This window comes from Drosophila obscura, unplaced genomic scaffold (genome assembly GCF_018151105.1).
Source record: "Drosophila obscura isolate BZ-5 IFL unplaced genomic scaffold, ASM1815110v1 contig_137, whole genome shotgun sequence".
NCBI classification, from domain to species: Eukaryota; Metazoa; Arthropoda; class Insecta; order Diptera; family Drosophilidae; genus Drosophila; species Drosophila obscura.
This window is the reverse complement of record NW_024542721.1, coordinates 2183541-2207944: the sequence shown is the minus strand read 5'-3', so window position 1 is coordinate 2207944 and position 24404 is coordinate 2183541. Positions and strand designations below refer to the sequence as shown.

The 24404-nt window shown below is 41.2% G+C and overlaps 1 protein-coding gene across 3 annotated transcripts in view; it reads right to left on the bottom strand.

The window, feature by feature from the left end:
* LOC111081322 (LIM/homeobox protein Lhx4) overlaps positions 1-24404 on the bottom strand; it is a 148939-nt gene that overhangs the window by 65952 nt on the left and 58583 nt on the right. Inside the window, exons 3-4 of one of the 3 annotated variants that reach the window (XM_041595859.1) lie at positions 19830-19983; positions 3114-3383 (exon numbers count right to left, since the gene is read on the bottom strand). The exons of 1 other annotated variant lie outside the window; for it this stretch is intronic. In XM_041595859.1, the coding sequence (XP_041451793.1) occupies positions 3362-3383; positions 19830-19983 (176 nt within the window). In that variant the 3' untranslated portion in view covers positions 3114-3361. Of the gene's footprint in view, positions 1-3113; positions 3384-19829; positions 19984-24404 lie in introns of those variants that run through there. One more of the 3 variants, XM_041595853.1, reaches the window with a different exon arrangement.

The following is a 24404-nucleotide window of genomic DNA, read 5'->3' as shown; positions in this document are numbered from 1 at the left end:
TTTTGTTTTGAGGGCTGATGTGATGTAGCGACCTATTCAGGGCCGGATCAACCCTCAACCGGGCCCTGGGCAACCATCAATCTGGGGCCCTCCTTTATTTTGTATTTTTCTCAGTGGCTATTATATTTTTTATTCATTATTTGGAGTTTTGTTTTTCAACAAAATTTTTCTGTTATTTCTAGGAGGGCCCTAGGCAACTGCTAATCCGGTGAGTTGTTTTAAATTGGTGTGTGGACAAGAATGGGTAGAGTTGTTGATCGAGAGTTAATTTTAGTAATTGCGTGCGGTGCTTAAGACTATTTTATTTTCCGGAGGTGCTGCCACACTGTTATTTGTGGATACCATGGTTCCATGGTTCGTTGGCTCTGTGCATATCAGTTTGAATATGGTTTCAGCGTGGATGCGCTGACACTCCGTTTTTTGCGACGAGCCATAGCTAGAGCCATGGTTCGTTACATTCTCCCAGCTACTTATGTTGGAAGCCCGCGTCACAAGCATGAGAACACTCAAGAACACTCTTCAAAAAACACTCACTCACACGTGGATATGTATATGAGGGTCTCTTAGTCATACTAGAGTATGCTTTATCAAAAAAAAACTCTATGTGTATGCCTACTTGTATTCCTACTAGCATATACAGCTATAAACACAAACACTCAAATCGGTCAAAAGTCAATTGTTAAAGGCTAAAGAATTAATTATAAATCAGAACGACCAACAAGCGGAAAATTCGGCTCACTTTTGTCATTCTCATCAGATTCGCCCGCGCTTTCCATCATGCACATTCCCATACACACATACATACCATTCAATTTTCGCGCCTATTACTATACCCGGCCTTCTCAGACCCAAACGCCGAGCTTTCTGGGGCTTCTTGCATTCAAATAACGTTTAATAAACCGTTTTCGAATTGCCACATCACTGGCAGAGCGATTTAAAATTATTTTCATACGAGCCCTCGCTTAACACGGGGGTTCCTAGAATTCAGGCAAACAAATTTTGTATTATTCAAATTTTTTTTTAATTAACCAAAATGTTTTTTTAATGGCTCTTCTGGTTTTTCAAAGAAATCAGTAATTTTAGATTGTTTAGTGGCTTTTAAAATTTCTTTGTAACGCTCTTTATAAGGTAAAAGTATTTTTTCCAACTCCCTCAAATCGTTTTTCGGTGAGCGGATCAGAATTTATAAAGCACTAAAACTATTCGGTAGAACCAAAATTACAAGTCCGTTTCGTTTTCTTTGATCCCGAAACTAATGGTTCAGTTAAAAAATGAAAAACAATGAAAAAAAAAACCTAAATTCCTTAACAATTTATAAGGCCCCAAATCTATTAGAACAATTTTTTTTTATTCACTGCGGATAAAATTAAAGTTGTTGCCTACTGTTATTACATCTGACAGCTCCGTGAGATCTTTCCCCTTTACTACGCGCTCCCCATGCGTAGAAAAACACACTAAGGCATAATTGACAAAAAAAAATTAATTTCGATATTTTGCAATCGTTTAAGAACGAGGTTTTTGAGCGTGTTAAAAAGGAAAAGGGAGCAAATTTATAGCAAATCGCTTCCATTCGCGAGTTGTGTTCCCAATTCGCAAAGTCCGAGTGCCGCGATATAGGTACATATACAAATTTTTATACAGTGGCGGACATTGAAATGTGGACACTCAAAAGCAAGTACTTTTTTATTTTTTATAAAGTTTTGGTATGTTTCCAAAGAAAAAAACTTATATAACTAAGTAAACAATTTAAATACCCAAGGAAATACTCCAAAAGTTAGAAAGAATCCTTAAATCAAAAATTATTCACTTTTTCATACAATTTTCATATATACAAAAAAAATTCATTACAAATTTTTGGTAAAGAAAAACAAAATTTATTTTATTGCGTTTAAGAACACGACTATTAGGAAATACAAAATTTGTTATATTAATATTTAGTTGAACCTCCTCTATTTTTTATAACCAGTTTTATGCGTGATGGCATGGAATCTATTACATTCCTGATGATTTCGATTGTAATATCTTCATTCCACACTTTTTCAATTATCTTATCCAATTCTGACAATGTTCTCTGCTTCGTAATGAAAACCTTCATAGCGTGCCAAAGGTTTTCGATCGGGTTGAGATCAGGACTATTTTCTGGCCACTCCAACGACGAAATTCCCACTTCTTTTAAATAATTTTTTATCTAAAAAAAACAAATTGGTGAAAAATTAAACTTTTTTTATAAATCAATAGACAATTGAATAACAAAGTTAAAACAAATATTACTTACCAATTTTGCACGGTGGCAAGGAGCAGAATCATCCTGAAAGATGACACAGTCGGTATGAGAAAATTGTTCCTCAATTGAGGGTATGAGGTTTTCTTCTAAAATGGCTTTGTATTAAACCGCGTTTACAGATCCGTTAATTAATGCTAGATGACCAACTCCATAATAACAAAAACATCCCCAGATCATCCTGCTCTCTCCTTGCCTCACCGTTCTTTTGAGGCACTCATCCTTAAACAGTTCTCTGACTTTGCGGCGAACGTACGTCATGCCATCTGAACCAAATAGGTTTATTTTAGATTTATCGGAGAAAATACCGTTTCTCCAATCTTCTACAGTCCAAGATTCGTGAAGTTTGGCCCATTGGATCCTTTTTTTTTTCGCATTTTTAGTGTTAATAGTGGTCATATTGCTGGCCCTGGACCGTTAAGTCATGTCTCCTGAAGACGCCGCCGTTTATCTTTGGTGCTAAAATCGATACCTACCGATTCAAAAAACTCTCTTCTAATATCTTATATCATTTTGAACCGATCTTCGACGCCCAATCGTTTACGAATATGATCCTACTTTGAAGGTCCTTTGGGGTGGTCTTCCTCTTACTTCCTGAGGCGGGGAGTCGTGTTACCGCACAGAATTTTTAGAAATCCTTTAGGAAATTGTGTCTTGAGGACTTACTCATAGTAAATTTAGTGATAATAGCGCCAAAACTAAAATTATTTGAGCGCAAACACAAAATGGCTGCCTTCTCAGTTTCAGTTTTTTACGACATTTTTTACATTTTAAATTTTTTTTTTTTAATTTTTTTCTTTTTGAAATGAAAACAAGTCATCAATTAACAGCTAATGAATGTATCTATGCAATTAAAATGTTTCCCGACTGACTTAGATGTTTTTGAATTCTCGCCATCGGCTTAAAGTTAACTAACATGAGTGTCCACATTTCAATGTCCGCAACTGTATATGTACTTATTCCTTCCTACTGTGCCATTCGTTTTTTTTTATCGCTTCTCATTTCCACACCGCCATATTATCGGCGATTCCGGCCGTTCTCCGTTCCTTCAACTCAAACTACCACTGCCACGGTAGTTGTTCAATTCCGTATTTGTCTGTGCCTGAATTGTGAAAAGATTTAAACGTAAAAATATTCAGCAAGATCCAGCTGCCCACCAGTCCAGTAACCCCATATGTAAGTTAACTCCAAAAGAGTTCAACGACACAAAAACCATAAATCAAAAGAAATCTTGCACAATAGTTTGTTGCCCTGCCACTTGCAATAACATTGCGCAAGAAAAATATCAAAAAGTAAAATTCCATTTCCTGCCCGAACATGCGCCGAGAGGTGAACTTCTCAAGAACCGCTCATTTCGGATCATCATCGCCCCACCCCATCGTGTACACAGCGACAATGCTGACAGTGCGTCTGCACAGAGTCGGTTCTCCCGAAACCCCACTGCCGCTGCTAACCGTTCTGCCGCTGCCAACATTCCGCCGCGTCGAATAATAGGTTACGTTAAGATTTTGTACACTAGCTTAAGTCAGTTGATAAATTTGATTCGAGTAAATAACTACATTTGCTCAAATAAAAAGGATTTTTCCTTTTGTTAAAAGGACAAAATTAACTGGCGCCCGAACAGGGACCTGACTAGTGAACAATACAACAAAAAGTTTAGTACGTTCGCAAAACTGCAACAACTTGCAGCCGTCGGTCTCGAAACGCAAAATACCGGTTCAACTCGCAACAATACTTCGTTATATTGCCCGGTATAGCCCATTGGTGGACTACCATTCCTGAAAGAGTTCCGTACTCAGGAAAGCCAACAACAAGGAGTGAATCTCAGGAACCTGAGTAGGTTTATAGCATCCAAAAAGGACCAATTCCGGATCACCCGTTGGAGGAGCCACATCTCAACGATGTTAAGGTAAGTAAAGTGATAAGAAAACAAAGTGAATACGAAAATTCTAAGAAAACTTCTGCCAGACAGGAAAAGACACACAAAAGTTAACAATTTAAACATAAGACAAGAAAGAAACAAATTTCGAGTATTCATATCTCATTAAATAATATTAAAACATTTTACAATGGCAAACCCCGACAACTTAATCAGACCGTTCTGCCGTTCAGCCGTTCTGGCCCATGATCCAAATAGACAAAATAACAATAGAGAAGAAGTTACGCAGATGGTAACTACCTTAGTGACTACAATACTAGAACAGTCGTTAGGACTAATTAAAAATATAATCAATCCAAACGCTGACTTTCTCAACGTTGCTGACCAATCCAGCTATTGGAGGGAATTTGAACGATTTAGATAGAATCCCAGACATAGTAAAGTGTATTCGAGAATTTTCCGGTAATCCAGCCGAATTTAGCTCCTGGAAAAAAGGAGTAGATAGAATTCTAACAACGTATGCCGCTCAAGAAGGAACTCCAAAACATTTTGGGATCATTCATTCCATTCGTAACAAAATTGTTGGGAACGCTGATACGGCATTAGAATCCTATAATGTTCCACTCAATTGGAATGCGATTTCCAAGTGCCTAACCCTTCACTATGGTGACAAAAGAGATCTGGGTACACTAGAATACCAGATGACTACAATAGTTCAGGGCAACCAATCAGTAGAAGAATTTCATCAGGTCGTTTATAAACAATTATCTCTGATTCTCAGCAAAATAGGTTGCATGGAATTAGGTAGAGAAGCTGAACAATTAATGACAAAATTATACCGAGATAAAGCACTAGATACTTTCATAAGAGGACTACGAGGAGATCTCCCTCGACTTCTAGGAATGCGGGAACCAGTAGACCTCCCATCGGCACTACACCTGTGTCTTAAACTAGAAAATCAAAATTTCCGCGCTGTTCATGCTAATAACAAAACCCCAATTTCAGGATTTAGAGGATCAAATCAAAAACCGATCCCAGCACCAAGATCAAATTTCAATTATAACAAACAACAACCTCAATACAATCAATATCAATATAATCAGTTTAAGCCCCCAATTCCACCACGTCAAAATTACAATTACCAACCTCCACAATTCGCGCAGAATTATTCTCGACAACAAGTCCCTCAGAATTACATTCCAAATCGCCCAATCGCACCTAAGCCGCAACCGAAACCAGAACCAATGGACATAGATCCAAGTATCCGTACTAGGAATGTAAATTACATGAATCGTCCGCAGTTTGAAGTAGGGAAAACTCCTCATTGCCTTACATCGAATGAAAACTGAGGAGTGGGAAAATTCTAAATGTATTAATAGATACAGGTTCAAACAAAAGCTATATTCAACCCAAACACGTCAATAACCCCACCTTAAATGAAAAATCATTTAATGCAGTAACCGTTAGTGGTAGTATTAGAATAACCCACTACAAAATGGCCAATCTTTTTAATATACCAGGTACTAATGTACAATTTTTCCTTTTACCAACTTTAAGATCATTTGACGCCATACTAGGAAATGACTATCTAAGAGAATTAGAAGCAGTCATTGATACCAATAAACAAATAATAAAAATAAAAAATGGAAACACCATTCCAATAAAAGAAAAACATTTCGAAGCCGTCAATATTATGTTCGATAGAACTGAACATTTGACGATTACCCAAAAATGTAAATTAGAAAAGCTTTTCAGAACTTATTCCAATTTATTCGCGATTCCAAACAAAAAACTCACGTACACTACTAATATAAAGGCCGAGAGGTCCTATTTCAGGCTGAGCTAAGCATCAGTCTGTCCAGGGTCCGCTACAAGACAATTTGTAGTTTGTAGGTGACTTCAGGTGTCGGGCTGTGTAGAGTTGTTGGTCGAGAGTTCTTAATTAATTGTGAGCGTTGCTTAAGACTATTTTATTTCCGGGGTGCTGACACACCGCTATTGGTGGAGAACCGTGGCTAGAGCCATGGTTCTTCTGTTCTGCATATTTTAGTTGAATTTTGGTTGCTGCCTACCGTGGAGGTGTCGCTGTGGGAGTTGTTTGTAACGAGCCATGGGTAGAACCATGGTCTGTCGAATGTAAATGCTTGTATCTGCGGGGCCAAGTCCAGCGGCCACGGCTCCGGGACTGGTTCGGGCTCATGTCCGGTTGGATCGGCGGCTTCGGAGTCAAATGGCTGGCTGGGGTCTTTGGGTAAGAGGGTTGTGTCGAAGGCGCTGGGCGTTTCGATCCTCCGTTGGTAGTCGCTTGTGTGGGCGACGATGGGTGTGGCGTTGGTCGTGGGTAGATATGTTTCATATCTCTGATGCAATACTTGGGTGGTATTGGCGGTCGTTTGGCTCATGAACAGGTGAGTCTCGGTGATTCCTTTTGTTTTGGACCAACAGCTGGTACGGGCGACGAAGATCTCGGACCTGGCTCTAGGCATGGCTCGGTGCATGGCGCTAGCAGTCAAGTCGGTACGCGGAAGGTACTCCATTGTGTTGGCGAGGATCGGTGTGGCGTCGGCCGTGGGTACGACAGGGCGGCGGTCGGTGCATCGTGGGGGTATCGTCCTGGTTTCCGGGCCCGCGTTGAGGGGCTCTGTGGATATCAGTTCAATTATGGGCCCCGACCAGCGTGGGGTTAGCGTGGCTGTTTCCCGTGTGGCTGCGCTGTAAGATGGTGGTGGCCGTTGTCCCTTTTCGCTGCTGGCGGTCGGTTTTGAGGGTGTCCGTGCGTTCCCTGCTTCCGATGCGGTTTCTCTGCGTGCTTGCTCTGTTGCTTGTCTTGGACCTGGGCTTCCTGTGTCGAGCGCCGGGTTCAAGTGTGTTTGTCTCGTGTGTGAGATCCTCGTGGTTTGTTTGGGGTGTGTGTCCACTGTGGTTGGCCTAGGACGCGGTTGCTCCGTAGTGACCGTGGGACTCGTTTTCCCGATTGCTTGGTTGCGGTTTGCTGGTGTTGACCTTGGATTCGTGTTCTCCGTAGTGTGCCGTTGCTTCGGATTCGTTGCGATTGGTTTGGGTGTCAAGTGCTGCGTTGCGTTATTCGATGCCGTGTGCGTTGTGGTAGGTCGTGGACGTAGGTTCTTTGCGATTTGTTGATGTTTCTGGTATCGGGGTTCAGCGTCTTGTACGTGGATGGTAGTAAGCACGGGTTCAGTGGGCATGGGGTGACAGTCTCGTAGATGTAGCAGCGTGGAGCCGCATTGGATCGTCGTTTCGGTGGCACCTAGGAAGTCCATGCCGACAATGACTTGTCCCAACATGTTTGGCAGGACCAGGAGCGGGATTTGAACCTCTCGTTGATCCAGCTTGATGTGCGCCAGTAGAACTTGTGAGATCTCTCTGACCGAGCCATCGGCCAGGCGTATGCGGACGCATGCATCTTGCAGGTTGGTGTTGTTGTCTAGTTGTCGGGCGAGGTTTGCGCTGATGAAGCTTCTGGATGCCCCGGTGTCGATTGTGGCTTCCGTTGCGTGTCCTCCTATGGTCACCATCGCCACTATCCACTCGAACTCGGTGGCCAACATTGTGAGCTGTGCTAAGCTTTGTAGTTCGTGTCGCCGCACATACATCTGGTATGCTGGCAGGGCGTTATCGTAGATCCTTTTCAGTTCCTTGGCTGCGTCGTACCTGGCGTGGTGCATGAGTAGACGTATCTCGATGAGGTAATCCTTCAACAGTTCTCCTCTCGCTTGCTTGCGGGCCCGGATTCGGTCTTCCAATTGTTCAAAATACCGTGGCGGCAAGAAGAAAGTCAAGAACTCTTCGCGGAAATATGCCCATGAGCTTGTAGCCTTTGTAGTTGGCTGGTGCGGCCCAATCGGTGAGAAGATCTGTCATGGCCCGAGGTAGCTGATTTGTGTCCACCCCATATGAGAGCGCACGTTCTTCGAGTAGTTCCAGAAATGCAAGTGGGTCGTCCCGTCGAACCTGATTCCCCATTTCCGAATCTAATTCGCGATGTGGGCGGTGTGGCTGTGGTGTCGTCCATCTATGGAAGAGTCATTGGCTGGCACGATCCTCTGTGTGGGCGAGCGGCTGGTCTCCGTAACTGGAGGTCTGGGAAAATCGGCTGGCGTTACGATGCGTGGTGGGCCAGGTGTGCTGTATTCGGACGCGGTGGGGACTTGTAACCCGACTTTTGGGTCGGTTTTCCTAGTCGGTCCTAGGAGTGGTGGGGATGGGTGACCTGGAGCGTCCTGCTGGTTTGGCGTATTGCCGTTCAAGGTCTCCTAGTCGAACCCAGGCGTCCTGCGAGAGTGTTCCGTCGACTAATGCGGCGAATCTCTTTCGACGTTCCTCGACTGTTCCTTCGTTCCTTCTCCGGTCTGAGGACTCAAGACTATAAGCTATACGTAGCTGACACCACAGGTGAAACCCGTACCTGCATTCTTGCAAAAAGAGAGTTACACTTATTTTTGCTCCCAAATTTCAGAAACGAAGACCACACAGCGGTGAGCCTCGAAGGCCAGAAGAGCTCACTGAGGATGTGCTTCACATACATGGCTCACGACCAACCTGACCCTCCTCCACATGCGCCCCTAAGGGCTCTCATCGCAGACTGCGAGGCCAAGGACATCGGCCTAATTGTGGGATGCGTTGCCAACACACACCACAGTCAGTGGGGAAGCACTGACATCAATGAACGGGGTAAGTCCCTTTTCAGCTATATACTGACCACTAAGGTAGTCTTATTAAACCGGGGAACGATCCCACCTTTATTATTAAAAATCGCGAGGAGGTCCTGGACCTCACACTTGCCTCTCATACGATACAGAATAACATAGTATCCTGGAGGGTCCTTGAAGAACACTCCTTCTCGGACCACAGGTACGTGGAAACTGTTTTCTCATTCTCCATACCGAGCCCAGTCCAATTCCGGAACCTCAGGCGGACAAACTGGACTCGTTACTCAGACCACCTGAGCCGTATTCTCCCTGAGTACCCCCGGGGAAGATATCTCACGGGAGAACACGACCAATCTGGTGAAAACATTTACCGACGCCTGCAATGCGGCGCTCGACAAATCCTGTCCCCCTAGTATATCTAGGGGGCCGGAAGAAGCCTGAATGGTGTACTCCGAAACTGGGGGAACTGGAACTCCGCCCGGAGACTCTTCAACAGAGCCAAATCTCTAAATGTTGAGCAGAACTGGTCCGAATACAAGGTCAGTCTGTAAATTTATATCAAGGAACTTAGGAAATCCAAACGCGCCTCATGGCGTAGGCTCTGCAGTGAAATCGAAAGTAACTCCGAAGCTTTACGCTTGCGAAAAGTACTATCGAAGTCGACTCCAACGTTGGGTTACCTGAAGAAAGCCGATCAGTCATGGACGACGTCCAGCAATGAATCGCTTAACCTTCTCCTCAACACACGCATCCCAGGCTGCGTTGTAAACAGACCAAACTACAACGCACCTCCTTCTGTTGCCTCAAGATCCATTCTAAACCTGCTGAGTCAAGAGAACATATCCTGGGCAATTAAAAGCTTTAAGCCATACAAGTCTGCGGGAACAGATGGCATCATCAGCCCAACTGATTTACGTCGGACAGAGGGCCATAAATTGTCTTAAACAGATTTACGAGAGAGTCTTCTCTCACTGACAAATCCCAGACACATGGCTTCAGACCAAAGGCGGTTTTATACCCAAGGCAGGTAAACCCTCGCACACTGCCCCCGAAGATTTTAGACCAATAAGTCTTTCGTCCTTTCTTTTAAAGACGATGGAACGGCTTTTATGGATGGATTCTCAGCACGCCTATCGGAAAGGAAGATCCACCGAGACGACCCTACACCCGATCACATCGATCATTGAAACGTCCCTTAATTGTAAGGAGTACACACTTGACATAGAAGGCGCTTTTAACAACATCGTCCTGACCGCAATCACGGGTGCACTGACGGACCTGGGGACTGATTCCCGGACGGTGAGTCTCATCGATCAGATGCTTCGATGCAGGACCGTTGAGGCCTCACTGGGGACGTCAACTTCCACCAGGTTTGTCAGCAGAGGTACGCCGCAGGGCGGAGTCCTCTCGCCCCTCCTATGGAACGTAGCAGTAAATGAACTGCTGCGAGAGATAGAGGGGGGTGGTGGGTGGATGTCACGTGGTGGCGTACGCTGATGATGTGCCATAGCATTCTCAGGGATATTTCCACAGACGCTATGAGAGTGCATGAAAAGCACTCTCATAAAACTGTCCCAATGGGCAGACAAATGCGGGCTAGATGTTAATCCGTCCAAAACGGAACTAGTACTCTTCACCAGGAAGTACAAGATTCCGACACTGATTCCCCCAAAAAAAAACTCTGTGGGCAAGCGGATCTTGGTCTGATCCTCGATAGGAAGCTCGATTGGAAAGTGAGCATAGAGAATAGGGTAAAGAAGGCCACTGTGGCCCTCTATACCTGCAGAAAAACCATCGGACTCAAATGGGGAATGGGGAATATGGCTAAATACCGGAGTGGTTGTATGGAGGCCAGCACTGGACAAGAAAACTTGTCTTAGCAAACTCAGCCGTGTCCAACGCATGGCAGAGCTATACATAACGGGCGGACTACGCACAACCCCCAAGCGAAGCCCTCGATACCATGTTGTACCTTCTCCCTGTAGAACTCATGGGGGAAAAGGTGGCAACTCTTTCCGCTCTCAGAATGAGAGAATCCAAACTCTTTAGTTTGCAATCAGTTTTTCCGGAACTGAATACCATGTGATCAGATCAGCTAAATTTTGGTCGACAAAATGTGCTGTATATTTCCTCAGTTCCGAGTGGTACCAAAGTGTATAACCTACGGTTACACTGTTTTTTGTTTGTTAAAAAATAGAAATCTGTTAAAATTTCCAATTATTTATTAAAGCAAGCATAAATGTCTTATTTGTGAGAAGATAGATAGCTTCGCAGACGAGAAAGAAGCTGTTGGTGTATCAAGAGAAATTCATGCTAACGCTGGTCTCGATTTGTGCCGGTTTTCTTCCAGTTCGGAAAGTGTGGTCAAGGTTTTGAACCCACAAGGATCTAACATGAATGTCGAATGGACTGAAGCTGAGGATAACATACTTGGCGTGTACTAGCAGCCGGCTACAGATGACTTCAAACTTAGCGTCAAGTCCCATCGGGTGCCCAGCAGCGTGATGACCCGGGAACGTGTTCCCACCTAGTGAGTCCTGCCATGGGCCATAAATAAAAAAAATTAATCTTACAATTTTCAAACAACAACTGACTTTATGAAGGCTGTGAAGGCTGTGGCCCAAAATGTAGATTCTTATAGATTTCGGGGTATACAATTTTTAACGAATTATGGTTTTTTTTTATGGTGTAGTTTTTTTTAAAAGAATTTTTTTAAATCTGGTATTTTTTATTTTTTTTCAGAGGTAGTGCTTCTATTTTTCATATTACTTAAGTATCTTATATCTGGTTGCATAGAACTTTGCAGTTGTGAAAAGCTGACAAAGCTTGGTGCCGGACTATTTTTCGATCTCCTCTGCATCGGCCAAAATCGAATGGCGGATAACCTAACGGTGAAATCTGTAAGATGTACCGCTGCGTCCGAATAATGCATCCAGACAAATTCCTGCAATGCATCTTATGGACTCAATAGAAGAAGCCATTCAGATCCGACAGCAAGTAAAACTGCAAAAGGTCACTTTCCAATCAGAAAGTGGTGCTCAAACGAGACTGATGCATTAAAAGGAGAAAGCGAATCTGATTGTGAGAAGCTAATGGAGTTCAAGGATGGCACCAACATTGCAAAGGCGCTTGGTTTAGCTTGGAGCCCTAGCTCTGATAGCCTGCTTTTCAACTTTGCTGAAATCGTACCTCAAGCATCAGTCACAAAGCGGAGCATGTTATCAATGATAGCTAGATTTTACGATCCGCTCGGATTGATCGCTCCCAGCGTTACCAGGTTAAAGGTATTTCTCCAAGCACTGTGGAAGGAAAAGGTCAATTGGGACGAATGCCTGTCGCAGTCGCTGCACTCCGAATGGATCAAACTCATATCGCAGCTCTCATTTGTCAGCAGCTTGAAATTTTCTCGTTTTGTATTGATGCCGCTGGCTACGTATGAGCTGCATGGATTTTGCGACGCCAGCACAGCCGCTTATGGTGCTTGCGTATTTGTCAGATCCGAAATGCAAGGGGTATTTTCATCACATTTGCTATGCTCTAAATCAAGGGTCGCCCCGTTAAAGACGCTGACAATCCCAAAGCTTGAGCTGGAAGCCGCACTTTTATTATCAGAGCTCATAGGAAACATCGCGAGGTGCATTCAGTTCGAATGCAAATATTATTGCTGGACCGATTCAACAGTAGCGCTTGCATGGATTCGTGAATCACCTTCAAAGTTTAACGTCTTTGTATCCAACAGGGTATCACAAATACAGGAGCGGACCGGGGGCATGACCTGGCGTCAAGTACCCTCTCAGCTGAACCCTGCGGACATTTTATCACGTGGATGCACACCTCTGGAACTTATGGACTCACAGCTATGGCATAATGGACCCGCAGGTCGCAAGCTCGACTTGGCCTCAAAACGTCGCCTATCCCTTTGAGCTTCCAGAGCGACGCCAGAAAGTACTATCAACGAAGACGGACCTATCGGCATCTTGTAAATTCAACAACACATTTGCCAAGTTACAGCGTACGTTCGCATACGTGTATCGATTTATAGCACTAAAAAGATCTGATTCGACGAATTCAAAAGGCCCACTCACTCCAAATGAGATCAAGTGCGGAACGCATTTACTTATAAAAAACATTCAACTTACGCACTTCGCAGAGGAATACAAAGCACTCAGCTTAGAAAAGCCGCTTCCAACAAGAAGCAAACTTCATTCTTTGTGCCCACTGTTGGACGTTGAGGGACTCTTGCGCATCGGCGGGCGCCTTCAGAACTCAGACTTGGAATATGAAGCAAAGCATCCGTTATTGTTGCCTAAACGCCACCCGGTTACAGCAGCTATAATCACACATTATCATTTGGAATTTCTTCATGCTGGTCCGCAATTCCTTCTAGCAACACTCCGCCAGCGATACTGGCCCATCGGAGGTCTCAAGGCTGTCTCGAACATCATCAACAGGTGCGTTCGCTGCTTTCGAATGCGACCTAAACTTCTGGAGCAAGTCATGGCCCCGCTACCAGCTGAGCGTGTGCAGCCAAGTCCGACGTTTCACGTAACTGGCATCGACTTTTGCGGTCCTTTCTACGTAAAATCAGAGGTCAGGAATCGCTCACCAACGAAGTGCTACATCTCAATTTTTATATGCTTTGCAACGAAAGCAACGCATTTAGAGTTGGTAGAGGACCTGTCCACGTCATCGTTTATCGCTGCCTTGAAAAGATTCATCAGCCTTCGAGGGAAACCGCGTACAATATGGACAGACAACGCCACAATTTTCGTGGGTGCTCGAAATGAGCTGAAGGAACTGCGCGACCTCTTTATAAGCGATCCACAGCGCAATGAAATTGTTTGCAATTGAATAGCACTGGGAGACAACTGGAAATTCATATCGCCCCGTTCGCCACATTTTGGAGGATTGTGGGAGGCTGCTGTTAAGTCAGCAAAATATCACTTTTACCGCGTCGTTGGAAATTCTCTTCTCTCATTCAACGAATTCCGAACTCTCATCTGTCAGATATCCGCAATGCTTAATTCAAGACCGCTTTGCTCTATTACAGAAAACTCGAATGATTTGGAGATACTCACGCCTGGACACTTCATTTGGGGCAAAGACAATGCCACTATCGACGAGCCAGACATAACGCACCTAAGCATAGGTCGCCTCAGCCGTTGGCAACGAATATGTCACATGCAGCAATCATTTTGGAAGAAGTGGAGTACATCGTATTTGTCGTTGCTCCAAGAGCGCGAGAAATATATTGAATATATTAGATCTCTACCTCTTAAAATCACGACCTTGAAGTCACACACTATTATTTTTAAATATCATTGTAAATTTCACCACTAATCTATCGATAGGTTTCTATAAAAAGTTCGAGAAGTAAAACACAGTACAAGCAGTCAAAAGGCTCTTTTGGTTTTTAATGTTTATAAATTACAAAAGGGGCCGAAGTGGGGTGCAAACCAGCATCTCCTCAAAACAACCAGATTTTACAAATTCTTCAAAAAAAAATGACACCATAAAAAAAATAATAAAGTACTACAAAAAGTTTTAAATCCCGAAATTTTTCAGAAAAAATCATTTTAGGTTACAGCCTAAATAAAAAGTTCAATTTTGTCGGGTAGTGTAATTACAAAATTGTAAGAAAGTTCTTTGGATTCAACTTCGATAAAATGAATATTGTACATACAGGTATTGACTTTATGTATATAATTTAAGTTTTGTTTTTAAAAATCGTTGTTTTGTGTTTGTTTTTTTTTCGTCTTTCATGTCTTTCGCTAATGTTTTAAGTCTTTGTCCATAGTTTTTTCTCGTGTTTGTGTCAGTTTCTAATTCGAGTCGTGGAAGTCCTAAAACGGTTTTTCCTAAGTCATCAAAAAACAAAAATACGTCGAATAGCTGAGCTTGCAAAATATGACGAGCTTGCTGTTTCCGTATTGTTGTCTTCAGATTTCCCTTCAAATAATTTATCTTCAGGAGCAAATATTGAAGAGTATTAATCGCCTTTGACGGATACAAATTTAACATTAAATAGCATATAAGAGAAGTAAAATTCTAAAACAGTTAAACTGTTGGTGGTTGTGTGCTCGCTGCGGTGGCCTACTGGAGAGCCACATATGATGACGACGACGTGCAGGCACATTTTGTATGTTCAAAAACGAAATTTTCCCAATAAGACCATGTCGATACCATGACTGGAACTTCAAGCAGCCCTACTGGGAACGAGACTGCTGGACACCGTAAAACAGCAGCACGGTTCAGCAATCAGCAGCTGCGTACTACGGACTGACTCTAAAACTGTGCTGCTCCCAGCAGCACCCACCGCCGATAAAAGCCCTTCGTTGGAAACCGTTTGGCGGCGATTTTAGAGTCCACAGTAGTATCCCAACGGAGGTAAATACCGTCTGCCTACGGGAACCTGAGAACAACTGGCCGAAATCTTCTTCGGGTGATGGCATGATGCCATGTGTGTTTGCACTGGTTATAGCAAAAACGTTTACATATTTCCAGAAGTTCTCGAGCTACAACCGATTGGTCAGGGCCACTGCTTGGGTCCTTCGGTTCATCCAACGGTGTGGCGGACAGCGTGACAACTGCAGCTGAGTGCGCCGAGGCGGATCGCATGTTGATCCGGCGGGCGCAAAGTGAGGCGTTCGCTAAGGAGACTCTACGGAAGACTGTCATAAAGGGCAGGGCGGCGCCCGATCATACTGTCGCACAAAAACGCACTGGCAGAGAATATCATCTGTCACTACCAGGGAAATGCGGCATCAAAACCTGAATATAACTACATGAGAAATCCGTTAACCAACTTACAAAGGTTACTACAAAGGGTGTAAGTAAGGTTTAAGTAAGCCTGGCCTAGACTATTGGGGGCCGCTGATGGTGACGATTGGACGTCGAACCGAGAAAAGGTGGGTCGCACTATTCACCAGCCTAACCAAAAAGGCCATCCACTTGGAGATGTCAACAGATTCGTGCATCATCGCCATGAGGAATTTCATATGCCGCCGTGGACCAGTGATCAGGACGAAAAGCAACAAAGGAAAGAATTTCGTCGGAGCTAACCGAGAGGCCAGGCAATTCAATGAAGTCGTCGGGCCAGAGAAGATCCAGGGCGAACTGTCGTCGAAAGGAGTCGAACGGATCTTCAACTGCCCATCGAACCCGGCTAAGGGAGGGGAGCAACATCGATGCATCGATGCTTTTAAATTTTTTGAAACAAGTATGTTCTATGGCGACCATCGATGTTTTTGCCACATCACTTAAACAAAGGAAACACTGAAGGTATGTGGGTTAAAACATATTTATAATATATATTATATTTATATATTATAATTCATATTAAGAACCATAATGAGCCTGAAGACTGTGACCCACAAAACTTTTGGTAGGTAAAACCATGTTAAATTGATTATAATAAATTTGAATACAGTCGAAGTTCGGATATTAGAATCACTTTGTTCCTAGGATGATTCTAATTTCTTAAAAGTTCTAATTTCTGGACAGTTATTTGGCAATAAAAAAACAACAAAATAACAGTAGAAATAGTTACGCAAGTTTTATTTTAACGTAAAATCATTTTTACTTCAACCACGAACATCGATGTTTCTCCACCTCTAAGGAGCAACCCACGCCAGAGAGGTGCAACGAATAATAGTTTTCGGACAAACTTGAACATTTACTCAGAGTTTTTGTGAGTCAAAAAATTTGGTTAAGCAGCATGAAATGATTGATTTGCGCCGGTTCGAAACGAACCAATCACTCAAGGAATATATCATACGTGATTGCATATGAGCGTTTGTTTTGGTTCGGTCTGAACGTCTGATCGAACATGCTTTTCACAATCAAGCTTGTTCGAGACTGACTGTCCGTTTGTGCTCGTGCGCCACCCAACGACACCCAACGTTGGGTTAAACCAGCCAAAGCGACGCTTCGGTTCCTGTACGGCTCCATTTTGCATTGGAGTTAAAATTTTTTGTGTCAAGGCCTGCATCAATTTTCGGTGGCAGATTTGATAAAAAAAAAAACGATTCATAATAATGGATGTTAAGCTACTGAGCTTCTTCAGTAGCGTTGTTTTGCAAGATTATTTAAGAGACGATGATTGTTCAGTTAATATATTCACAATTTATTTTACTTAAGTTAATATATATTTATTATCCAAAACTAGCGAAAGGTGTGCGAATTTAATAACGAAAGTTAATGATGGGTCGATTGAAGACGCGGGGGCCGGTTCAAGACTGTTGAAGTTGATATGTTTATGTTAGGTTTAGTTTAGAACTCTGTGGCAGGCAGGCCACTGTGCCAGACAGCCAAACTTTTTACTACGGTGATGATCGAATTTGAAGTGTGGTCTGCTTTTTCTGATGAGCCTCCCCCACAGCGGCTGACTAACGCCGAGAAAGAGCAACGCACCAGCAAGAGCATAAGTACAAGCAAACAAACGGTTATAAAGAGAGACATTAGATTAAGAGATGATCAACTACTCTTTGTGCTGCCATGGGCCGGCGCTTAGCCGAACAATGGAAATTAATTTAAAAACTGTTTCTGAACAAATTGGGAAGGGCACCTACACTCTGACTGGTCGAAGTTTTAGGTTTTAATACCTAAATGTACATATATAATTTACATTGTTATGTATAGTATATGTATCTATTTTGATCTCATTAAATTAAGGAATTTTTTTTTTTTTAATTTCTATTATTTTCTATAATTTTGTTTTTTTAGTTTTGATTTGTATATTTTTATAATATAAATGAAACAAAATGTGTTTTTTCTTAATCCATTCCCATTATAAATCTGTTTTGTTTTTCAATCATTGAGCAAATTGCCATTAAATCTTCAAACTACGGGACAACCGACATGTAAAATTGCAAAACACTCTGCAATGCTAAAAATTTTAGTAACCTCAAAAATCATCATCTGGGACGATTGCAAGTTGGCGCACAAACGCGCATTGGAAGCTCTTGATCGAACCTTAAAATATCTGCGCAATGACTCGAGAATGATTGGTCCGCCAAACACTGGCAATCATTCCAAGATAGACTTCTGAAATAAACGCTCGCCTCATATCATCAAATCTGTGGTGATATGGTAAGAAGCTTTAACTGGCACCAAACATGAAAACTGTATTGTTGAACGAACCATCTGCTGAAGATTTCTCCAAGCAATTCCGGACTATCGGCAATTTCATTTCCTCCTAATTTTTGCCATTTCGTCTCGTCGAAAAACGAGCTCATCAGCAAAGTCATCCCGAACATAATTTCTAACCACAAAAATAACAAATTGTTAAGCAAGCAAGCAACGTTATAACGTTATAATTCAGAATGAAATCGTTGTTTATCTGCATATTTCTTCGTTTCTTAGCTTTTCAGTGTGGCAAAGTTCATTACAACCAAATGTACGATGCTTAGGTTATGTGAAAAAATTAGCCGATAACTCTGAAAACTTTAAAAAATATACCAGTTTACAAAAATTATTAAAAAGAAATGTTCTGCCAAAGCAAAAAAACGAGAAGGAACGTGTGAGTCGCTTCTGGGGACGCGACTCTACTTAAACCCGTACTCAGTCAGTATATACATTTTTGAGCTTATGATTTTTTAGAATTTTAGAATTAAAAAAAATTTTATATTTTACATTTTTTGGCTACATCTGTTATATACATCTACATATACTATGAATATTCTACATCTAACATGTAGATTATAGATGTACCATGTAGATTCTACATCTCCTCCGCTAGAGGACGCTTGGGTACATAGCGCGGCAGAGTGTGCGAACGAGAAAGAGAATGAGTCCTTGCTGAAGTAGGCGGGGGAAGCAACTTAAAATTAATTTCTTCTGGCTATAATTATGATCCGATCTGATTCAGATTCGGCAATCTGGTATATATGGGCATTCTCTACGATACTGCGTTTTTAGTTTTATCGTATCTTTAAAATTGTGCCTGCTACAGATGTTGTCCTTTGTGGCGGCGGAAGGGGGCTGGCGAAATTTTGAAATACACTTGTAGCAGTGTGATATCACATGAGTCTGGATACCAAATTTGGTTTCTCTAGCTCTTATAGTTTCTAAGATCTAGGCGCTCATCGAGACAAACTGTAGATGTAGCAAAAAAATTTTTTTTTTTAATTTTAAAATTCTAAATAATGTACATAGTATATACTGACTGAGTACGGGTATAAGTAGAGTCTTGTCACCAGAAGCGACTCACACGTTCCTTCTCGATTTAATGTATATTTAACCAAAAAATTGTGTTTCCCTTTCGTGGTAGCAATCCCCAAACATTAAACTAAAAATTTGAAGAAATTGTATAGTTTTATTTACTAACAAAGAACAGAATAAGGGTGACCGCATGGAAAAAATTAAAATTTTGTTGATCAAATTTTGGCCCAGCCTATTCTACATACACAATGTAGATTCAACATATCCGCAAAGGTCGCGCATTGAACAGGGCAGAGTGTGTGCGAGCGAAAAGAGAATGAGTATCGTCAGCAGCGCCGAAGGACGTGGGGGGAAGCAACTGAAAATTCTAGCGTAATAATGATCCGATCTGATTCAGATTCAGCAATCTGGTATGAGTATGAGAGAATGACCATATATTCTCTACCACGTTTTTAGTTTTCTCATATCTTCAAAATTGTGTCTGACACAGATTTTCGTCCTTTGGTGAGGAAAAAGGGGTTTGGGTGAAATTTTGAAATACACTTGTAGCAGTGGATATCACATGAGTCTGGAAACGAAATTTGAAAGCAACGCTGACATCAACGCCATGTGGCACTACAAATTGTCAAACTTGTACTACTATTGCAATATTTTAAAATTTTTCAAGTATTTCTCTAAATGCTGACTTGTAAACGCATGGTTATTATAACTGCCATGAATTAGGTCTTTCTATGTTTTTTTTTAGAGTGTGCAAATCTTATATTTCTAGGCTGTTGGCCTGACTGTACCGAAAACAAAAAACATTTTGTTTATTATATTACGTTAAAAATTGTGTTACCTGGAATAGTCTTTTTTACAGAGTATCAAACCTCTTCGTGTAAAACAGCTGGAACCGACCTCGGCTAACATGGCTCCGCAGCAATGACATTTTAGGCAACCATTGTGCCAATATCTGTCTAAAGCATATAAAAGATATCTATCACTTATTTTATCTATGAATAAAAAAGAAAACCAAATATTAGTTAATCTTGTAAAATCTGGTAATATACGCACATTCGGATAGCCGAATGTACCATACCGTTATAATTAAAACATTTTGTATTTAGAGTTTTATGGATATAATTAGCTACGCAATCATCTTCATTTTTATTGCAGTGGATATTTATTGCTACTTTTCGTAACAAGATTAAAAATGGTAGTCGATGGTAATGTCTGTTTGTCGTTCTGTCGAGTCCCGATGAGCGCCTAAATCTATAAGAGATGGGGAAACCAAATTTGGCCATATTTACCAGATTGGTAAATTCGTCCATTTTGGCGTTCAGATGAGGCTACATTCTGCTGAGATACAAATTGCGGCCTATGCCTATGACGGCTCACGTTTCCAGTCGTTTCAATTAGCACACAGAAGAAAGTATCTCTAAAACAAGTCCTAATCAGGTTTTTTTGAGATACCAAGCTTTTTTGGCACCTATTTCTATAAAAAAATCATTTAAAACAAATGAAAGTTAAAACGTTATAATGTTTATTTTGCTTGCTCTTTGCCCGGCCAGATAAATGTTCTACAATAGGGTTCGGTATGCAACCTATGCGTATTAGCATAGAACTCAATTCGGCAACGACAGCCGATAGAAGCTGCAGCCGAAGCGGCAGGTGCAGAGCGCCCCTTAAGAGGGAGAGCGCATGGGTTTGGTTTTCAGTTGCTCTTATACCGAGAATGTTACATTTAATCTTATAAAATATCCGCTGGCCAAGCTTGTTTTGTCGTCAAAATTTGAAATGATTCGATGCAAAAACTTCTGTGGCATTTGGTTCGCTTTAAAACAGGGAGCAGGAAACAGGGAAAAGGAGCTGCTGCTGCGTTGCCGCTCACGTACACGTGTCTTACAGTGGTTGGCAGCAATACAATGTTCCGTTTTCCGTGCTGTTTACGCACACAAGCTCACTGCAAATATGTGAACCACTGCTTTGAAACATCCATACCATCGATAACTGTTTTTTTTGGGCTCATATTTATATACATATCCATGATTTGTCATCTGTGTAGATGTTATACACACCCTACAGTACCAGAAGTGACAAATGTCAACTACATTCAGGATTTTTTTAATATATTTTAATTAACCCATCCTATTTTAAAAGCGATTCAGTTGAAATGCCCGAAATGAGCACGACGGCCTTACGAACATGAGCAAATCAACAAAACTAAAAAGGTTATTTGGAAAAAGAACACACAGCACGAAAATGTAAATCTAGATATAAGAAAAGAATAAATAAAAGAAATTTAATATTTTAAAACAGAATTTACTCATACCTTTTCCTAAAAATAGTCAAAGTTTTTAGTTAAATACATCGCTTATTAAGGCCTCACTTTTTAACCCTTTCAGGACCGAATTAAAGTGGGTGGGTTAAAAAAATATTTGAGGCCATATTATTATTAAGATGACCACAAATAATAACCAAAATAAATTTCAAAGTCCCACGTATCCTGGTTTGTCCTTAACAAAATGTTGCCCATAGGCAAAATTGGACCTGAATATACTATTTTTATAAAGTTTTTATTAAACATACGGGACGTTTAGCATACGTTGTTTCTAAAGATAAATTTAATAGATCGAAGGCATTTATTTATTTTTTATTTTTATTTATTCAAATTCTTAGATTATTTATTTTCTTGGAAACTTAAAGTTCATTTTCTCAATGTTCAGATTTTATCCCCAGACTTAACATGTAAAGTTATTCTACTTTTACTGAAGCTTAAGTATGGTACGATACAAAGCAATTTTTTTGGGGATTTGACCAAAGGTAGACGTCACACTTGGAACATTTGGAGCGAGGAAATCATGTCTTGCATAGTCTGCATCTACCTTTTGAGCCCCATTGAATCCGATGTGCGATCTGGTAATATCTAATTGCTTTAGAAGGTTCCTGAACATACATCCTTTTACATGTAGGAGTTGATGAGTCTGATATAGCTGGAGACGATAGATCTGGAGCTGGTGATGTTGGAGCCGGGGATGCTGATATTGACGATCTTGATGACGAATCATACGAGTCAAAATTAAATGAAAGCTGTGCTGGGCGACCTCGATTTCGTGAAGAAATTTCTTTCTTGCATTGAAAAAGTTCATTGGCAATATCTAATTGAAAGTTTATTAGAGCCATGTGTGTGCATTTTCTTCGGTGAAAGCCAAATCTCGTCGGTATTGTAGCCAACTATTGACCACTGCCATATTTATAAACAAAAATACGATGCGTATATACCACTTATTGGAACGGTGATTGATTTTATAAAGCTCCAGTAGCATGTCCGACAGATCAACGCCGCCCATGTGCTTATTGTAGCAATCTACAATAGCCGGGCGTTTAATTTGTATATTTTGCTTCTCCTTTCTGCACATTCGAGTTCATTCCGTGACAGGTTTGTCCCCAATATAATTTGATATCAATTGGACACTTTTATTGTCATACCAGCGACAAGCAATTAAATTGTGCGTGCTCTCAACTTTAAAATCATAAGATCCCCTACCTTCCTTAGCAAGGTCCTTTTCAGACTTTAAAACGCAATTTTTAAGGCGGTTTGAGCGAATAGTTCCGACTGCGAGAATTCCTTTTTCTTTTAAAGCAATCATTAAACTTACTGAAGTGAACCAGCCTATCAAAAAATAATTGAAGTTTTCCTTTCCTTTCCGTTTCCTTTGCTCATCAACGCTTTGATACTCCTCTTGCTCAAGTCCGTTGCATAAATCCTTCATTTTCGACAGTAACGGACGGATTTTATATAGCTTGTCAAAATCACTCGCACCTTTTTTAGGTTGTTTAGAAATGTCATTTAAGTGAAAATGTGTTTTGATTTTCTCAAATCTATTTCGTGTCATTGAATCGGCTACTGCAGCTAGTCTGAATTTTGATGGTATTTTGACTACAGCCAAGTACATCAAAACGCCAATAAAACGTTTGATTTCGACTACAGTGACCTTAAGATCTGCTCCACCATTTTGCAACGCATATAAATTGGTTTCAGTACAGATTTTTTGAATAATTTCGTCATCAAAGTACTTGTAAAAGTTCCATGGTCACTGAACCATTGATGGACCTCAAATTGTCTTGATTTACTTTTTCGAAAATCTGCTGCACCGTTTCATCACTAAGTCCACGATCATTGTCTTCGCCCTCATTCCTCTTCAGCAATGCATCTTCAATAGTGTTTCCTTTGGCAACAACATCTTGCATTGTGATTTCTATAAAATTTTCTCAAGTGAGTCGTTATCTTCTTCATTTTATCCGTAATTTTCATCTACGGAATCATCCCACTCAAATCGGCAAATACGTTCAATTTCCAATTGAGTTAAGCCTTTGGGCCGCATGTCTAGCAGAAGAAGTTTTTTAATATATGAATACTATTCAGCCTATAGGCAATATTGTGTTTGCAAAAATCCAGGGAAGAAACTAAACTCGTTTCAGTCACAAATTTGTTTCATACCTATTCACTTACCTTATTTAATCCACCAAAAACAATTTTGTTTATATCTGAATTATAAATTCTGTACAAATGCCTTTAGTTCACAATCACTTTTTCATCAATTTTTTCGTCAACTGTTCTCGCCCCGCAAGCGACACTAATACTCAGAACTCACAACTTGTAACTGCGCAATTTCTACTCAGGGATAAGAAGAACAGAACCACCAATTAGACGATGTAAAAAAAAATATCGAAAAGAATATCTGAAACGGCTATTTTGTCATTTGAAAACAATGTTGCCTATAGGCAACACTGATCCTGAAAGGGTTAAGGGAAATTCATCGCTTATTAAGGCCTTACTTTCGGCTAATTCTCGCGTACTATGTCATCGCTTATATTCCTAGGACGTCCCTGTGTTAAAGTAAACAGTCCATCGTATGGCAGGTCATCGCTTATGTCATCGAGCTGCATAACGTTGGCATCGATGTGTCGTCGCTTAGTTTAATTGTGAAAGTAAAACTAAAATTTAAAAAAAAATAAGAAAAAATGCACTCCGACGGTGAAGTGATTGTGTTGGTGGCGGCCACATATTGTTGCATCTCTCTTTTTGGTTTTGAGCACAGATTTTGCCCCCATCTCTCACTTTTAACTTCAGTAATAATGGTAAACCATTTTCTCGGAACGGATTAGCTCTAATCGATAGTATTCGCATATAATATTTCTAAAAAGATTAGGAATTTGGGTGACCTGCGATCACACTAAAGTTAGCAAGTCAAGCAATGCTTCCCGCGGTCATCGTCGGTCGGCGTCAACTATATATTCCTGAGCTGTGTATCAGCTGTTCTCTCAGTCCACACACGCTCTCAATAGGCCAAATATCGATAGGAAAATGATGATTTCGTTCAACTTGCTGGAAACAAGCAAAAAATTCCTGGCACAGTTTTTATACTCGAAG